The sequence below is a fragment of the Lagopus leucura genome, unplaced genomic scaffold (assembly GCF_019238085.1).
Source record: "Lagopus leucura isolate 7727_CA_CO unplaced genomic scaffold, USGS_WTPT01 Super-Scaffold_739, whole genome shotgun sequence".
NCBI lineage: Eukaryota > Metazoa > Chordata > Aves > Galliformes > Phasianidae > Lagopus > Lagopus leucura.
In genome coordinates, this window is record NW_024962255.1 from 1004524 (window position 1) to 1024605 (window position 20082).

General features: G+C 41.7%; 1 protein-coding gene across 4 annotated transcripts in view; it reads left to right on the forward strand.

The window, feature by feature from the left end:
- PRKG1 (protein kinase cGMP-dependent 1) overlaps window positions 1-20082 on the forward strand; it is a 392537-nt gene that overhangs the window by 258057 nt on the left and 114398 nt on the right. For all 4 annotated transcript variants that reach the window (XM_042862969.1, XM_042862970.1, XM_042862973.1 and 1 more), the window contains exon 6: window positions 18772-18849. In XM_042862969.1, coding sequence (XP_042718903.1) covers window positions 18772-18849 — 78 coding nt within the window. The remainder of the gene's footprint in view (window positions 1-18771; window positions 18850-20082) is intronic.

A 20082-nucleotide genomic window follows, 5' to 3' on the forward strand; every position in this document is an offset into this window, starting at 1 on the left:
TGCAGCCACACAGGGCTTCTGCCAAATCTGCTTTATGATTGGAGAATTATGCTATCTTTTAAACTGAATTTTATTAAATGACTTTTTAAAATCTCTCAAGAAGCAGCTTGCATTTATGATGAAAATCTGAGCTGTTTTGGAAGGATCTCATTCAGAGGCTTTTCATGGGGAACTGGATTGCACCAGAGGTGGCAGGAATTTATTATTATCAATTATTAATTGGTTCTCAGAAGTACTCCTGCCCTTTTATTTTGGCTGACTTCTGCCACAAACACAAATCTGCAGATTGCAAAATGCACTAAAGTTTTGTCAAAGTTTTTGAGGCACCATAGCTGGAGAATTGCAACTTATATGGCCCACCAAAGCATGTAGATACATGTATGTGTACAGAGACAGTAAATCTATGCAAGAATCGCATTTGAATGGGTGGGAGTTCGAGGTTCTAAAGAGGTTTCCTTAGCTGTTAATACAGCACGATTTCAGCATGGAGCAGGGAGCTGAGTATTTAAATGGATCAAAGAAGAGGAAGTAGTTGAAGTGTGGGGATGTGCCTCCCCACCTAGAGAAGCTACAGGCTGCTCATCAACATAAAGCATTAGTTCACCTGGCTACTCAGCAGCATCCTGCAGCGAGGATGGGAAAGCCACTGTTGGTCTTCATAGTGTGAGTGGAGAGTTCTGCAGGGAGTTGTGCCACTCTTTAGCACGATCCCACTGGTGTTGTACAAGGGAAACCACTTATTCTAGGTAGGCGCAGTCATGGAGTCATCCAAATATTTCTTGACATCCATGGAAATAATAATCCAAGGTGATGTTGTGCTGTTACCCCTCCTGAGGTGCAGCCCTGGCAGAGGCTCTCAGAACACAGCCTTAAAAATCTCTAATTTATGGCTTATTCTTTGAATGCCTGCAGAGACCAACAGAGATGATGGAGTTGTGAAATCACATTGTAGGAATGGCAATAACTTGAGAACAAGTGGAGACTCCTGTTTTCAGTCTGAATCTTGAAGTGCAGTGTTCTTGTTGCAAACTTCATGCATCTTCCAAAGAAGTTTTAGTCTTGCCTGTTTGTCAGCTTCCTCTGGAGGAGCATCATGCTTTCCTGATTATTATGCTGTCCCCCTGCGTTAAGCATCTCTCTCGTTAGCAAAAACCTCTCACCTAGTTCACTGCATAGAAAATCCACTTCTGCTGTGATGTGGTTGGTATCAGGGCACGTCACAGTGTCATGGAACAGTTTCTTAGGGAGCAGAAGTAACTGAAACACTGCTTCAAGCTTCAGAGTTTTTTTATTATAATAATAATTACTCTTTTGTAACAATGGTTGAGTGGAGATTAAGTTCTCTTTGTGAAAACTCCCTGATAAGTTACTCATTTACAAAGCTGCCACATTTGATGATGGGCAAACCTGGTTGCTCTGACAGCTTGGATTAAAACTAGCTCTAATCTATCTGGAATGTATTTCTGTACTATCTGTAAATGGATTTTTTATCCTGTCCATCACAGCCAGAAAAGAAAGGAAAAGGAAAAAAAAAACAAACAAAAACAACCACCACTAACAAAATAACCTGTTCTTTTGTTTCTAATCTTGAATGATTCCCAGGGTTTCATAGATGTGAAAAAAGGATTTAAGGAAATCTGTAACATATCATTTCCACAAGCAGATTTACAGATTCTTTTTTAAGCATGCAAGGTTAATTTAAATGAGTGGTCACAGCAAACTCCAAAGATCCAAGCAGAGGTCTCCTGTGTGATGCAGCCACGTTCCAACACCTGCTGCCTCACAGCAGTATGTAAGAAGCATTGTAGCATGCCTGGATATCGAAACCTGTTGTGGGTTTATCTGTGTGAAGAGGTTGGAAGGTATGGACAAACATCCACCTACTTACTGTCTTGAAGTAAGTTTGAAAGTTTGGCACCAGTTTCATCCAGCATGATGGGCAGAGTACAGATTCATACAGCTAATAAAAGTAAAGTATTAATACTTTTGTTGCTGAGTTGTGGTAAACATGGTACAGCATTGTTTTCTCTCAGTGAATTACCCAAGAGGAAAGCCACACACAGATGTCACAGTTTTAATGCCTGCTGTGTGAGCTCAGGCCCATCAGTCTGGTTTGCAAGGAGCACTTCTGGGGCTGATAGCAGCACCTGCTGGAGCTGTTCTGACAGCCTGGACACATGCCTCCCAAGCCTTATATTTGCATCGATGAGGTATTTGCTTGATGCCATGGCTTTGTGCAGGGACGAATGATACTGGGGGCTTCAGCTTGCTGTAATGGGAAGCCTGCAAGGAGAGCTCATGGCTATTTCTGTCCGGTGAGATCATCTTCTGTAAGCTTAATCTAATAGCAGTTTCAAAAAATGCCTTGTTTTAACTCGCGTATTGCTGGTTACATACATAGGCTCATGTTGGTGGCAGTAAGCTTGCCTGACTTGTCTCATTTTTCTTTTCTGGAACCAAAGAAACAAAATCCAACCTTATTTGCAAATGTTGCATAATTTCCAGTCTGTGCTCCTAAATGGTATGAAGCAGAAAAAAGTGAATTGCTTCTAGTAAAGCTCTTTTTATCTTTAGAAGGTGCATTGTCTGCACTTTATCTGTAAAAGCAGAAAAATATAATTAGAAATTACGTTGAATATTAATTAATTTGATGGGTGTTTTCCCTTTGATTTAAATTCTTTTCCACTGGCTTCCCTTATAGCATTGCCCACAGTGACACCTACTGGCATTCGAAACAAGGCTGGCTTGCAGGCTGATGCCTCCTGGGCAAGTCATGCGGGGGGATGAATTAATGAAATCCAGAAGATGGAAAGCGTGGCCTTGGAGATACCTCTGGCCGCCTAGGGGATGGCTCTGGAGCAGGCTGTGGGTACTGCCTCCCCACTCAGTGCTGGACATCGTGCCTGGAGACAAGAGTCTACAAGCTGAATGAGAGCCTTCTGTAATGGTGACAGTCAGTGATCTCAGCGCTGTGCTTAGAGAATAAGCAAACATTAGAAAGGGGAGATGCCTCCCTTCCATGGGCTGCAATGACTTCTCAAAGCATAACACTGCTGGCAGATGTTTTTGTTGCCAGGAAGTTTATTTTCCTTGGGAAATGAACTTGCCTGTGCCCTTTTGTGTAGCTTTCATTTTTGTGTCTGTATACATTGAATTAAACATTCAATTAAGGTCCCGAGGTTATATGTGAGCTAACTTCTTATTTGCCACTATTGGTGTGGTATTTGCAGTATCTCACAGTTATAATAGTAGTAATCGAAAGTGTCTTTTTGATAACAGAAATCCATTTTATCCTTAATCCATGAAATACCAGGCATTGGATATCTTAATAGATGACCACAAGACTAAGCTGCTGGAGGAAAACAGAAAGGCATTAGGAATGGAGTTACTGATGTGGTAAAATTGAAATGGCCTTATTTCCATACTGAGCAGAATGCAACAAAACAGCCTTTGATATAAGTTTTATTTACATTTTTAATATGTTTCTGTCACTCTTAATAGGAAATTTTTAGTGAAGCTTCCCAAAGTGAAGTTTCTGGCTCTGTAGGGGTCTGATCCTGTCTCCCAGAAAAAGGGATGAGGGGTCAACAGGTGACTGCAGGGCTCCCTGTTGACCGAATTTGTGTGCCATCCATCCAACAAAGCCACCTCCTGAGCTTTCCATACCAGCCTTCACTCATCAGAGCCTTCTCCTGCTTGCCAGCATGAAAAGCTGGAGTGCTGGAGGAAAGGTGGAATGATGCACAGCATCAGCACTCTTTGAGGAACTCATTTGGTACCAGAGGAACCTGTGGGCACATCTTTGTCTACCTGCAGCTGCAGTCCTGATATGTCAGACTGAGAATCTTCCTCTTGGAAAACCTGCTAAGCCCACTGCAAGCCACTACTGGGTAGCCTTTTCCTTGGGATTATAAAAGCTGAAAATTGAAGAAGTAAGCAACTGTCAATAAAACAGGTTTTCCTCTTGACAGTGAGCTTATCGTCCACTGGAACAGATTGCTTGGTAGTGGCTAAATCCTCCTCCCATTCATCCTGTGAATGGAAATGGGCTGGCTGGTTGCTGTAGGAGTGCTCTGGTTCAATAATGGGTTACTAGGATAAGTGAAAGGGGTGTTGATTTTGGCTTTATGTGTTTCTGAGGATGGCTGATTTGAATAGTTCATACTGACCCTAAAATGACTTGAAAAATTTGTTCCTAATCCTCATGGCATTCAGGGAGTTCGGCACCGCTGAGAACTTTGACCTTTCATTTGCAATCTTTGAGGATTATGGAAATAAGAGCTCAGAACTGTACTTGAGTGTCATACACAAGATTGGGGTATATGGCTTTGGACCCTATAACAGGGCAGGAATGAAACTTATCTCAAAACATGGTTGAGAGACCCCTGAGAGTTTGAAACTTCAGCCTTAAGAGGAACTGCTGGTGCATCCTACATCTGAAAGACAACAAAGCTTGGAGACTGGCACAATTCTGTCCTGTGGTGTACTGTCTTTGGTTTGGAGAGTTTGGGAAGCTGATGGCAAAGCCTGGTCCTGTTGTAAATGTACCCCAGCAACACTAGGTGGGATTTGCAGGTTTTACTTGTGCTCAAGTGGGAGCTTGAGGTATTCCATCATTGCTGTCTGTCAGGTGGAAACATTACAGATGCTTGAACCTAGCTTGTTGGTGTGGCAGGAAGATGAGGTCAGCTGCTTTCTGAACATGAATTTTAGATCAGATTACTTGCAGCTAGAGCTCTGAGCTGTGCCGAAAACAGGAAGAGCCATCTTTCTAGTGTGTGAGTGCTCATCATCCTCAGGCTTACATGCCAGATGGGAGCTGATGGGTTTAGAGCACCCAGGGTTGGGTTAGCATCTCCCTAAAGCCTCCTGCTCTGCGCACCAAAGAGCACTTTGATCCCCTGTTCCTGTCATTTGATTCTTCATCAGCAGCTTTGATAGCAGATGTCCAGCATTAGAAATGAAATATTAGCTGCCCTCTGGACTCCATATGCTTGAGGGGCTGTAATGTGGACAGACTGCTTCAGCTATCTGACTTGCATTTTCCACATTGGGGTGCAAGCGGACAGCTGTAGTGTTAGGAGGTCATCCGATCTCAGCACATCTCACTGCATCTAGGCAACCCCAAAAAGGGGGGCAGTCCCAGCAAGTAGCAAGGTGTGTGCTGGGAAGGCAGTGACATAGATGATGAAGCCTGGAAGTCAGCTTCCAACTGCAGGCTTCTGGGGGGTGTCCATTTGGGCTGTCCTTGGTTCTTTATTAGAGAGTCCTGGGAAAAAGGCATGAAGGGATCTTTTGCTGGAGACCCGGGTCCTTCAGATACCCCTTCTCCAATCAATGTTACAGCTCGTGCTGAAAAATAAGACTCCAAAGTATCTCAGAAATAATATAAAACGAGAATAACTGACTATGTTTGTAACTCAGAGGAAAGACAAGTGCAAAAATAGCTCATTGCTGGGAAAACTTATGATTCTACTGAAGAGAAAAATGCTGATGTCCTAAATCAGGGCATCAGTGGAAAAGATGCACTCTCCTGTTCCCATCCCTTCTAGTTTCAGTTTGCTATACAGGACTGGGAAATGTGAATAATGTGCCTGGTGTTACCAGCATACACTTTTGTGGGTGATCTTTTACTGGAGGGTGAAGGTTTTCCCTAACTGTACAGGAGTGGGGTTTATCGAGTATTATGACAAGCAATCTCTGTTGAAATAAGGTCAGTTCCACGCTTGTACACCCTTAAATCCAAGTTGTAATTTTCCACAAAAGATATAAGATATAATTCACTTTGCTTTGGAGTTCAAAAAAGTCAAGTAGTAATCTATCTCTGGATCCATGTGCCATCCCTGCCTGGTAAGGAAATAGTCAGCTGTCCATTAGCAGTGCTATGTCTTGAGCCAAAAATGTGACCTAGATAGTATTTTCCAGTGTTGTTCTCTTTTTCTTTTCAGGACTAACATTGAGATAACTCCAGAAACGCTGTAAAGCACGTAGCAGATCTCATCAGTCAAATACTAATACAGCTACTTGCTGTGTGAGACCTAGATGAAGGTGTTCTGGTTTAGGGTTAATTCTTTGTATTCTCTGTTGGTAATCAGAAGTTTTATCATGTTCTGAATTATGAATGTGATTTTAGTTTCATGTTTCATTACCCTTTGGACAAAAGTCTGGAATAAGTTGTAGGCAGTGGAAAGATCTGGTAAAGTTTTCTGTAGAGCAGCTTTGTAGCAAAGTTCAAAGTGAGATGGTTTGAACTCTTTTTATCACTTTGTGAAGTATTTATGTTGTTCTCTTTCCACTGACGAAAGTCATGTTTGCTATTTAAAGTAATAGTTTTCCATTTCTCCTGTTTCAGTGCACATTCAGACTAAAAGTTTACCCGTCATTGCTTTAAATAGTGTGTTTTAGGTTCTTTGTCTCGCTTACGCCAATGTAATTCTCTTCCAAAACCTGTTGTAATCCACAGCAATAGTTGGCAGGGTGGGAGTGGAGCTTGCGATTTATGTGTGTGCAGGCTGATTAAGCTGTGGTTCCCTTTGTATAGTTAATGAGAAAAATCTAGGTAAAAGAATAATATTTAATATTCTATCAACAGACAAAGCCCTCAGAGATACAGAAGGCAGCAAATGCTGCGGTAGGTGCTGTTTGATTTGATGCTGTAAGGCTTACATGCTCGGTCAGAACTGATTGTCACCTACTGAAAACCCTACAGAAGCTGCCAGACTGGAAGAAAGTGGTGAACTCCATCGGCAAAATTACCCTCCTCAGTAAAAATGTAGTACTTTCCATGCTTTTGCTGCCAGTAAATTCTGTTCCTGGGCAGAAGAAGTACATTTGCATATGGAAGGGTAGGCACTCTTCTTTGATTCAGACTACAAAAAGAAAATATATTTCATTGGAGGTTACTTCAAGAGTGGCTGAGTATATTCAATTAATGTGCTCTTTTATTCCTCTTGATAGATTAGGAAATTGGTTTTGATCCTCATGGCAATACAAATAACTTCTCTGAATAAGAGTACAAAATCTGTTGCAAATTAAGAAAATATATAAAACATACATGAAGATTTACAGTATTTACTTCCAATTTCATTTTTGCGAGGAATTGATTGCCATTTTAATAATTGTGGAATGGCTTTTTGGATTTATGAAGGAGAATTTGTGTTCCATAGACAGTCTTCCACTGAGAAGAAAAAAATAAATCAGAAATATTCAAGGAAGATGGGCAGAAGAGGGGCTACTTTTTGTACATTTCAGTGAAATTTAATTAAAAACCCATATCCTCACAAGAAGTTGCTTGCAATTTTGGAGAAATTTGATGGTGCGGCGACACAACAGTTGGTTGCTGGCTGTGTTTCCTCCCAGCAAAGCTGTCAAGGTCGTTATGCTGTTGTACAGGAGGAGATCTTTTGATCCCTGTACATGCAAAGGAAAGCAAAGTGCCTCCCCTTCCCCATCAGTGCAGTGGGAGTGTGCTGCTGTCTCATTGCTGGGGAGCAGTTGGGGCAGGGAGTCCCTCAAAGTGAAGTGTTCTGAGGAGCAGCAGTGGCTTTCTGTTTGATGCTTTCTGGAAATGTCATGGGACGTGAGTTGTTCAGATAGAGATTTCAGTTCTGCAAAAACTATATGTGAAATAAAAAGCGTGTGGCCCATCATAGCTCCAGCACTCTTTCCTTGTGTTAGCACTACTGATTTCCAATGGGTAACTTAATTTCTGCCTCCCCCTTCTCCAAGTTTGCTTTGACCCCATGCAATTGACTCACTCTATTATTTCATTTTTTTTACTTACATTTTACTTGATTTAACTGTTCATTGATTTTCAGTCAGAGTAACTGATTAATTAATTCCACTCTGTTGCCTAGGTATCCTCTTTCTAATTACTTACCACTCAGTTAATTCTGCACATTTCATGTTCGTTATCTGTTAATCTGTTATTATTGTAGTCAGCAGGCAAACTATTGGCTTTTCTACCCTGCTTCTTCAACGGTCGATCTATGTCCTGATATCACCATTAACTTTCACCCAGCTAACTTGCTGTCTTTCCTTGTCACCATCAGCTCTATTGCATGCAGGTAGATGTCTACCTTCAGCAGTTCCACCTCAAAAAATCAACATTTCTGTATTCCTGGAAGTTTCCCCTCTACAAAGGTGTTGGGCTGCAGCTTGGGCATCTGCTGACTCGGTGCCCTGTGCTCCCAGTGCTGGAGCAATCACTGACTGTGAGTCTGCAGGGACAGTGCCGGACTCGGGGTCAGGTTGTGCTGCTCCTGTGCCAGCTGGTGACAACAGCTTGCAACTCAGTGCATTTCCCAGGCAGAAACAGATGTTGGCTTCAGCACTGTGGACAAAAAATGGCTGTGGGGTGGCTGCCCCCAGGCATAGGAGACCTGACTTGGCTCCAGTGTCGCCTGTCAGACCGTGGTTTGGGAACAGTGGGGATGGAAGGAAAGTTTAAATGTGGTTTCCAATGTGTTGTGTCTACTTTTAGAGCAAATTAAGTCAGGGAATTTATTTAGCAATAATGCATTAAACTAAATAATGTATTTTTGAGAATCTCTTTCTTCCTCTTTCTCCCTTAAAAGGGCAGAGTGTATTTAGGAATCAGAACTGTTTCTCAGGTCTTCATTACAGCCTCTGATGGACTTAGCAAACCCACGTTGTCCAGAGTCACAATCTGTCCCACTGTCAGGTTGATGTTATATCCTTCAGCCTTAGATGTGGCTAAATAAGATCTTTGAGATGCTGAGGGCATTGCAGAGAGTCCCTGAATATGCTCAGGTTTGCTCGAGACAGGGAAAGGAACTTGAAGGTAATGGCAGGACTTAGCTTCTGCTCAAGAAATATACAAAAGAATGAAAAAGCCCCAGTAGTAGATTGATCACTTACATAAGGCATGGAGGAGACAGAAAGGCACTGCTTCCTATAAAGAGGCTGTCCTCTGCCTTGGATGGTAAGGAGGAAGGTGAAGGTCACTGCCTTTACACTGAGAAATAGGAAGGGGAAAGGCAGAAGCTCTCAGTATCACATGCGTGTTTCTTCCCCATTGCATGCAGGATACTGGGCCAACGTTTGTAAAATGTGGGCCTTTGTACATTTTATTGCCTTTTATGTAGCCGTGAAAATTGTGCCTCTTGCATTGAAGTCCAGTGGAACCAAGGAAGGAAGCAAAACATGCTTTCAGTATGACAAGAAGATGATACAGCTGAAGTTTTAGCCCTTCCTCATACCCTTTTTCCTCAGCGTTGCTTCGTGTAGAGCACTTTTTCAGTGAAGCACAATTATTTAATGTGAGGCTGAAAAAAACTCATTTGGGTACTTATCGCACACAAATTACAAATGGGCCTTTTCTTATTGTCATGAGGAGAGGATGGATGTTTTGATGTGATAACATTAACTTTTATGATGTAAAGGAAATAGTGTTGGTTAGCTGTGCACCATGGGTCTTGGAAGGAGCAAGATACGGACTTCTTTCAAGTCATTGAACGAATGAAGGAAGCTCCTAAATTACCAGCTGCAACATCATGTGTACAAAATGGTGCAAAAGTTTTTCATTTGTTGTGAAAACTAAACCACTGCTTCAAGACAGACAATTTCAACTAAGGAGAGGTTGAAGCTCTGATTAGAATGGGAAATGGCAGTTCAAAGATGACCTTTTGCTCTAAACCAAGTTTGTTAAGTTGCTTGGATTTGTCTAACTTGTGCAGTTTGCATTTTTATTACCTTATTTCCATCACCTGTTTTGCCTTGTGCTGGTAGGTGCTGCCCAAAGCTAGAAGAGGGCTGGTTCCAGCTCAGTGCCTTTCTGTGGGACTTTGGAAGCAAGGGAATTTTTGAGAAGAGAAAGTAAAGAGGGTACCAATCTCAGCTGTGTTCCATATTTCCCTCCTTTGTAGCTCTCTGTGTAACACAGTGAAATTCACATTTATGGAGCAGTAATACCAAACCCCAAAAGAAACAAACAGGAAATTAAAGCGGTCTTTTAACCAAAGAAGGTAAAATTAGGAACATCTATCACGTTGTTACATTTCAGAAGCAGTAAGGAGTGTTGCAAGACTGCTCATTTCATTTTGTACCCGGTGGAATTGATGTAGGCTGTTCTTGTTTGCATTAATGAAGTAATTGTTGAATATGCCTCTTGCACTGCTGCTTGTACTCCATGTTACATTCCTTTCAGCTGGAGAAATCAATATGTTGTTCTCAGAAGCATGCATTATACCTTGGTGTTACGAGGTGAGCCACCAATTGTTAGTCTAAGCTGAAAGTTTCTGCTGTAATACTGGTTGCTATTTGCTGTTGAGTTGCAGCTCACTATTTTGCAGGGCTTACTATTTGCCTTTTTTGGGAAATGCAGTGAATTGTCAGATTTTTGCCTCGTCTCTCAGGGGAATGCTAAGACAACTGCAGTAGAGGGTAGATAAAACAGCCATGTGAAGTGATGGGTATTATTTCAGCACAGTGGATGTGAATGTCCGCATGCAAGCAGTCCCTTTAGATGCATTACAACTCAGGGAGCAGGTGGAGCACGAATCAGAAGCAAACCAAACAGCAGAGGACACCATGACTGGCCACGATGCCCAAGCAGTGCAAAATGTGCTGAGGAGCACACTGATTTCTCACCAGCTGCACCCGGGTGCTCAGGCTGGCTAAGCAGAGAGCTGCAGTATGTTGATGATATTGCCCTTCAACCATCTTGAGGAGCAACATTTTTAGGTGCTTCATGAGTAAAGCCAGAGAAACAAAGCTTTATGATTCCCCAGAATTCAGTGCAGAGGAATTATATTTTCCTGAAGTTGTTTTTGCGGCATTTTCTAGCAACTAAATACTTCATTTTGCTAGCGTTGCTGTTGTCAGTTTAGACTTGGAAAAATATTTAATACAATAATATTGTAAATAATATTTTGAAAGCTGCTTATGTTTGGAGTTTTGCTGACGTTTTGTGGATATTTTTTAAAGAGCCAGCAAAATAACATACTTGGATTTATTTTAAATGTGTATATATATATATACCTTGAAGGAGATGGATTATACATTCAGAACTGTCATCAAACTCCTGTTATCCTCCCCGGTTTATGCAGTGTAAACCTGTGACTGGTGAACGGAGCACTCGGCTGCCCAGGGTGAAGCTCTGAGCCTCAAAGCTCCCTTTATGCTTCAGTTCCCCTTACATGACCTTGTAAAAGATTTGGGCCCTTCCACACCACAGCTGACGTGGGTTATGTAGCACTCCAAATGTTCCAGCCATTTTTTACCCTTTTCAGATGTTCTCAGAGTAAACATAGAAGTCAGAGTCATCCAGCTGAAGGAAAATGAGGTTTTCTGAAGCATAGCTGTTAGGTTGGCTGGTGTCAAGGCTTCTTCTTGGGCTTGTGTCACTACTCGTTAGGTTTCATGGTGGCTGAAATTGGTGATGGACAAAATGAAGTTGGTGGAGCAGAGCCTTTGCGCACAGGTGAACGATGCTATCCTCTAGCTTGTTGTGGAGGAAGCCTTCAGTGCAACGTGGTGGTTTGCTGAAAGGACAAGGCTGATGGAGCTGGGATGGGCAGCACAGAGGTGGTGGCACAAGGCTGGTCCTGTGCAGCCCTGCATCCTTGGCACACACCTGGGACACACTGCTTGGCAATTCCTTCAAATCAAGGTCTGGCTTTTGAGGTACAGTATTGGGAAGTAAGTAAAATTAGTTGAATATTTTGAGTTTCTGATCTGCAAGTCACTTTTATATTCAACAGAGGGTCCTGACAGAAACCTTCTCTGAGAAGGACAAAGTGTAGAAATTCAGATTTCAAACTCTCTCATCTTGTTCTAGTTACAGTGTCACCATTGCAGCAGTGTGTGATGCTTACCAGCTCGTACAGGAAATAAATAGAACAAACAGCTTTTTGGAGAGAGGTGGTGCTGGTGATCTCTGAGCGCACCTGGCCTGAGATTTGCACATGGTCAGGCAAGCACTAGAACTTGGGTTTGCTTCCAGTGGAGACTTTGCTTGTGTTTTCAGGTATGAAGAGCACAGAGACTCTAAAAAAGCAGTTACTGTCAGAACTTAGTGCAGTTTGTTGTAGTGGCTAACACCTTGCTGCTTCTAATGTCGGTAGTGTCTCATAGAATTCCAACTACTTCTCAAGAGAGTTTCAGTTGCAGAGATGTTCCTCCATTCAAGGCTGGGGTGCTGCTGCTCTGCATAGTACCAAAGACTAAGTATTTCTCTTTCCAAAGGACAACCTGAGTGGACTGCAGGATGTGCTGCTCCTGAACTGGCTCTTCTGCAGAGCTTGCTGAGCACGTCAGAGATGCTGACTAATGGTTTCACCTGGTGAAACTCACTAAGTAAATGTTTTCCCCCTTGGAGAAAGGGCTTCTGCTTAGCTTTAAGTAAAATTGATAGCAGGGAAAACAAATAATTGTAGAAGCTGTTATTACTGGGTATCTCCAGGAGAGAGGCACTTGTATTGATGAGGCACAAAGAGGAAAACTTGTTTTAAATTAGGTGTTGTGGTTTAACCTGGCAGGTTGCTCAGCACCACACAGTCGTTTTCTCACCCCCCTCTTCCCACAGGGATAGGAGAGAGAATTGAGGGGAAAAAAAAGGTAGAGCCCATGGGTTGAGATAAAACTATTTACTAAGATAGAGAAAAGGATAAGGAAAATAGTTGTGACTGTATATATGTGTAACAAGTGATGCACAAGCAATTGCTCACCAGCTGATGACCAGTGCCCAGCTAGTCCTGGAGCAGTGGAAAAGAAAGAGATGATGAACTCCCCTGCCAAACTCCTTCTGCAACATGTCATATGGTATGAAATATCCCAATGGACACTTTAAGTCAGCCATCCTCATGCTGTTCCCTCCCAGCTCCCTGGGCCCTTCACTGTGCATGGCCTTGGCTCTGTACAGCACTGCTTAGCAGCAGCTACAAACATGTTGTGTTAGCAGCATTGTTTTACTCCTAGAACCAAACACAGCATCATGTCATGCTGTGAAGAAAACAGTTCCGTCCTAGCTGAAACTAAGACATTAGGTTGCAAAAGATGCCTTATGAAAGATTCAGGCTTCTCTGTATTCTGAGATTGATTTTAATCCAACTGTACGTGAAGGCCATTTAGACAGAGTACTACATGAATTGGATTCAGATCTGTCACTGATACATAGAGTTGCTGCATAGAAACTTCTCATGTTTAGTTTTTTAACAACCTTTATTTCCATTTTATCTCTTTTGTATGGGGAAACGGCAGTTTGGAATGACCATAGCAATCAGTATGAAACTCTGACTGCTTGATACCTAGATTTCAGTATGTTCCGTGTACATTGAATATTGACTGTATCTACACCTGGCTCGGATGCACCAAATGGCTTTCATGTGTCTTTCAGCAACATTTTCCTGAAAAATCTTGATTTTGTGATTGCATTCCAATGCTATAAATATAGTATCCTGGGTGTGCTTAGGGATTTGCTGTAAGAGCTAAACCTTGAAGTAGCTGGAGATGATGGTAACATTGATGGCAGTGGAGAGCTCGAGGGACGGTGCAAGGAACAGTGTTCACTGTTCGATTCTGATTGAGATGATAAAATTTATGCTGTTCCTAATATCAAAATAAATGCAAGTTTGCTGTTTTGTCTGAATTACTTTTAATGCACCTCAAATGTTTAGTTTTCCATGATGGCAGCTGAAAACTACAATTTAGAGATATAGCTATTGCCAACTCTGTTTAGCTGCATCCTCCTAGTTAAACCTTGTAAGGCTGAAATACAGATACAGATGCATGGTCTAGCTCAGAACCCTTTTAAAACTGCTGTTGTTTCATTCTGTTCAAAGCCATATAGGGACTCCTAATCTATGAGCAATGCTGTTTAAACCTGTCCTCTCAGTTTGACTAAAGGTATGTGATCGCAAAATGTGAATGCAAAGGTTTGCCCGGATGGCTTGTGTTTCTGAAGGTGAGATCTTACCCATTCCAAAATTATTTAGGTGATTCATGGATTCCCTTGAACTGTGAGGAAGTTAAATCTGTATTAGTTTTAGGTGAGGAAATGAAAATACGATGGAAAACCAATGATTATGCATTTGTCTCTTTGTTACAAATGTGTTGTTGTTTGTAAGAAACCAATTAGATTAGGAAGAAACAGCTATCAATTTAGCTTCTGAATGGCTTACAAACGTATTCTAGTATTCTGGGATTAACACAGGTGTTTGATAAATTCCCAGGTATTGTTAAAAATAAGGGGTAGTGTGAGTCATGTACCCAATCCTGAAACCTCTTGCTCAATACTGTAGAAGGGACCAGAAGCTGGCAGTTATCCTAGCAAGAATTTAACAAGTTGTTGTGCAGAATCTGCAGGAGAAATAAAAAAGCCGGAGTCATAAAGGTTGAGAGGTCAGAAAGTGGGCTGCTCTGAAGTGCTGGCAGTGCTGCATGACATTGGGCTGGCGAAGGGCACTCGAGAAATGCTCTGGTGAATTTGACATGCTAATTGGGCTGGCTCTCTAATTTTATTTTTCACTTCACCCTGCTCCTGTCAGTTCTGCCTTGGCATGCATGAAGTAAATTTAATAGGAATTTGAGTAAATGTAGTGTATATGTGACTTTCTCTTGCCTGTGTATGTATGTTGAGCTTTTTTCCTGTTAAAACATTCTGGTTTCGGACCTATTCATTTCCCTGAGGAAACTAATTAGAGCTGCTTCTTTCCTTAGCTTTGTTTTTTCTCTTCTGACATGTTCTTTCTGTGAATACAATTGAGTGACTTTAAGCTAAGAGTTCTGCTTCATTGCAAAGACTGGGGAACCTCAAAAAGCTGGAAGTCCTGTGTCCGTAGCTCCTCTCCTTACTGGAGAACAGAGGGACTGAAATGCTCCTAGGAGTGAAACCACATATGGGTCACACTAAAATCAAAGTATTAATGGAAGACTGGATCTTTGTGGGTTGGTTAGTTGTTTTTAAGGAAGCTCTTAGTTCTGATGTTTGGACACGTGTTTGCTAAAAAGCAGAAAAAAGGTTTTATCCTTTATTTTCTCAGGAAGAGGCCTCTATCAGACATTAGGTATCCTGTGAGGCACACACAAGACACAACATTGTTAGCATTCCACAGAGCAATCTCCTCCCCATGGGCATTTCTGCACTGGGAAGGAGAATGTGATCTCCCCTAACTGATCTGAGTTTATAGGGAAACAAAGTGTTACAAGGCTGAGGTGGATCCCTTCACCTGGCACAGTAGTTCTCCCTCTGGCACTGGTGTTTTCCAGCAGAATTAGTGGTACTCAGGGACTTCTTACTTTGAAGGATTTGATCAGGTGCTTAGGACCTCTCATTCAAATAATGATAAAGCAGGTGATAAAGCAGCTAATGCCCTGTGAGGTGTACCTTGAGGGCCTGGTGTTACCTGGTAAAACAACAGTCTTGTTAGCGCAACGAACTCTCTCAGTGTTGCGGCGTTTATAATTAATTGAAGCAAGCCTTCATTCATCTGTATTTGCCAGAGCTTCTAAAGCACACATCTGTGGCTTGCTGGTACTGCTCCCAGCAGTAATTTCTCAGCTCTATCGCCGTAGTTTTCCTGAGTACTGAATCTCAGACTTTGATGCCAAGCCTCAGTGATTTGCCTCGTAACCCTTTTCTCCCTGCACAACACAAGACCTCCTAACTACTGGCTTTTCCACTTGGCTATCCGGGCTTTGGCAGCTTGCACAGCTGTTTCTGCAGCCTGCGTTTCTCTTGGAGGTTTCCCCTTTCCGCATATATTTTAAACCTTCTGCTCTGTTTTCTGTCTCAAAAGAAGAAAATGTTAAAATGGTTGATATGGTTTGGTCAACTCTTCCAGCTAGGAATTAATTTCTGTGTTTTGCTCCAATTCTATTGTGGACTGGAGGAGTTTCTGGATCTTCGGAAGAATACTTATGAGCTGCTGTGACACTTGGGTTTCAGTGGAATACAGCTAAGACATAAAATTAGCTTTTGTCACAGAGCTTTGGTGCTGCCTGTGAAAATGCAATATTCACAACAGAGTTCTTGGCTCTCTTCAGAGTCCCTTGAGAGGAAGTCAAAACATCAAAAAATACAAGCTCTAAACCTAAATAAAAGGTGTTTCACTGCTCACATTTCTACTTATTTGCTGATGGCAAAGGTGACTGGAAATACTTGTTAACTATTTTGAAGGCAAACTGGGAATTATTTAACCAGTTATACAGGGCTTTGAAGCTGAGTTGAAGGAGCTGCCAATGGTGGCTGTAACCTCCATCAGAAGGGTGCCCTTTGGTAACAGCTTGCTGGAGCTCAGCCATTGTATTGCATCTTGCAAGTGCAGAAATAGTGATGAAGTCAGTCTAAGGCTAGTAAAGGCATGTTTATTGACCTCCTTCCTTGTGATTTTAATTCAAATACTGCTCTTCTGCATGTGCCACCATGCTTCTGTAAGGCTCTCAGAAGTCCTTGTTTTCTCATGTTGCTCTCAGAGTGGTTTTCTCTGGATGCGAGGGAGCTTGTGATGCTGAAAGCCATGCCATGAATTTATGCAACATACTTGCCAAACTGCTTTTTGGACAGGATATGTAGTGGTACTGTGTGTACCTGAGAACACCCTGCTACCTCTAAGTGGCCAGCTAAAAGCAAGGGCTTGTGATTATTTTTATTTGCATGTGCCATATGTGAGCACTTCTGCACTTTTCTCACTTCGCGCAGTGCTTTCAGTCTGAATGGACAGACGTAATTTGGTTAGAAGGGCAGTGCACATGGATGATTGGCTTTGCGTTAGAGAAGGAGAGAGTGTAAGATGATGGGAGTGTTGTTGGAGACAGGTTGATTCAAGCAAAAAGAAGCACAGTGGAATTAGTCGTCAAAGAAATGGGCTTGAAATACCTAGAAATGAATACATGGATCAAAGGAATGGCTCAGGAAGAAGTGCCAAGGAGGAGGTCAAGCAAACTGAAAGTTCTGCATGGCTGGGAGCTAAATGAAGCACTGGGGGAAAGTGGCTTGAATGTGGGGAGAAGAGATTGCAGTGGTTTGAGTGAGCTAAGAGCCCAGGAAAAAGAAGATAAGGTAGGCAAGAGGTGCTGAAACATCAGAGGCAGGTTGGGATCCCTCGAAGCCACAGTCCCAGCGCCATATAAAATCAGACCCTTTCAAGGTTCCTCAGTGTACATCCTCAAAGTCTGTAAGCAGAAACCCCAGGATTTCTGCTTACAAACATAACTCTGAGTTTGTGTCCACAGTGTTCCACGGCCTCCTCTCAGGCTTTCCTTCCTCCTCTCATTCTAGAACATGCAACAGGAGAGGTAGTGTGATTGTTGGAGCCCAGCATGGACAGGGGAACCCAAGCTCTTTCCGAAATGCTTTCCGAAAGCATTTGTGACTCAGATAGTGGACTTGATTTTTTTCAGTCATTTCATTCTGAAAAGCCTAAGGGTATTGTTTGCTAATGTCTTCCTTGGATGTTGTGGTTTCCCTCACCCCATTTTTTTTTTTTCCTTCAATGTTGTGCACGTTTTTAAGTACAAGCCTAATTCATTACATAATATAGTTCACTTAAATATATTTTCTTAAGAGACTTATTTTCAGTAATACTACCACATGCCCACTGCTTCCAGAGCAAGGAGTCATTTCTGTCAGATGCAACAGATACTTCACTATGTGCCTTTATGTGTTTTTATGTTGGAGCCTTTTATCAGTCTTTAAGTGGCACCAAGAAATTGAAGTGTAAAAAATAGATAAACACAGGTCGATAATATACTGTTGAGATAAGAAAAAAAATCTTTAACTGAATTCTAGCATTCTGATTAATTCCTCTTTCTTAGCTCAAATCCATGCTGTTACTTATACATACTTTGAGTTTAAAAGGTCTGGCAGTCTTTTCTAGCGGTTTGTACTCGCTGTTGCTTCAAACAGTATCCAGCATCCACACCAGAGCTCAGTGCATGCTGTGTTTTGGGGTAGGTTTGGCACAGATCAGTGCTGGGGCGCAGCAGAGCTGATACCCGCAGCCATGTCTGCACTCTCTGCAGAAGCTTGATTAAACTGCAGCATTTGTTGTACCAGCAGGAGGTTTAGGAAAAGATGCGAGGTCTTTGCATATCCCTGCAGCTGCTTACTGCTGAAGTGATGTTTGTTGAGTTTGCAGGGTGCAGAGCATCATGCTAGCTTGGGGGAAATGCTAAATATTTCTATGGAGTCTTTATTTTTGGTGATGTATGAATGCATATTGATTTTGATGGGGCATTGCAAAGGGTGAAGCTATCCTATTAAGTTTGTATGCAAGCTCTGATAAAGCGTGACATTCAGCAGTAAACATTCCATAAGACACACACACACACAAAACAAAAGACAGGTTAAACTAATGAAACAATGGGAAAAGATCAAAAATTATTTGTTGACAATTTTGCTGGCATTGCTGGGAAAATACCTAAACCACAAAAAATAAAATAAAATAAAAATTGTAAAAATAGTCATTGCAGCTTAATTCATGTACTATATTCTCTGTCAAAAATGCCTGTGTCAGATTTACTTAGTACAAGTGGATTTAGGCTGTGAAGATAATTCATCTGGGCAAAAGCTGGCAGCAGCACGGTAATAAGAAAAATGGGCAAGACACAAATGGTTTCTTTTTAATTATTATGTTGCTGGACATAGGGCAATTCTTAAATCACAACCAGTGTCAAACTCAGGGAGACATAGCCCTGGACTGATTTTATCTAAGTGTTATCTTGTAGAACTGCCAAATTATCAGCTGAATAATAGTCTCTGATTGTTTGTTCTTGTTCATTTTTAAATTTTTTTAAATATATTTTTTACAGACACACTATGAAAGTGGAGAGTATATTATCCGACAAGGTGCTCGAGGGGACACTTTCTTTATAATCAGCAAAGGAAAGGTAAGTTGACACTCTTCTAAGGAAAACATGATGGTCATGATGTGCTCTTAAAATTCAGCGCCAAGCCAGCGCTTTCTTTCCCCTCCCCAAGGCACAAATGTTGCAACACTTGACATTTAATTAAACTTCTTGGCATTGTATCAGTAGGGAAGAGTGGCCTGAAGAGGGGAAAAAAAAAACAGATCTCATACTGTTTTACATGTGTTCACCATGAACGCTTTGGGATTTGAAAAGAGCTATTAAGTCTCAGTGGATGACCAAAAAGCTCTGTCTTTTTTCTTTGGATGGGTTATCTGCACTGGGGAGTTCTGTGGCACCCTAAGCAGCTAGCTCAGTTTCTGCATGCCATGTGTATCTCCTGCTTTGTCTCTCTTTTCAATTTTGCTTTTTCATTTGATGATGGATGCTCCCTTACTCTTCTCGGAATCCCTGCAGGCTTCTTTATCCCATAGCCTTTTTTTTTTTTTCCTTTTTCCCAATATACCCTGCAATAGTCAACTTTTCTTTGCGAACTGTCCCTCTTGGAAGACTGACTTCCAGTGTTTATTCCCATGACTATCACTTTATAGCTCTTCCAAATTAAATAATAGGAACCCAAAGCAGTTTCAGCTTTCTCTTCGGGGAACTAAAAAAGGTCAAAGTTTTGCTGCTCCACTGCTCAGAGGGAAAATTTGCTTTTTGACCTCTTTTCATATAAAATCCTTGTGGGATTTTGTAGATCCAGCTTTTTCCTTCCTCTTGACTATTTTTTTTTAAGCTGGCCTAATACTATTACACTTGAAAAATATTTGGCTTCTTACCACGTAGCAGGAGAGAGATATTCAACAGAATACACATTGATTTCCCACTGCAGATCAGATGTGATACATGAAAAGTAAACACAAATGGGCAAATACACTTGAAAGCAGGCCAACTCCAGCCTCCTGGTTCATGGGTTTGATGTTTGCACCAAAGCAGATGTTAATATAGTCCTTGCATAATTAAGTACAGCAAAAACAAACCCATGTCATCTAGAGAGGAAGAGTGTGTGTGTTGTACTGTTATCTCTCAGACATTAAAAGTAGTTTTCACCATCTTTTCCTCTATCTATGGGAGCTAATCTTTTCAGAAAAAAAAAAAATATATGGTCTTTTTCAGGTGAATAAGAAGATCACAGCAGGTTGCTGAAATGAAGCTAATGATGGTCTGTAGAGATGCAAATTTCACGGTATTTTCTTGTGCTTTTGAGTAGGG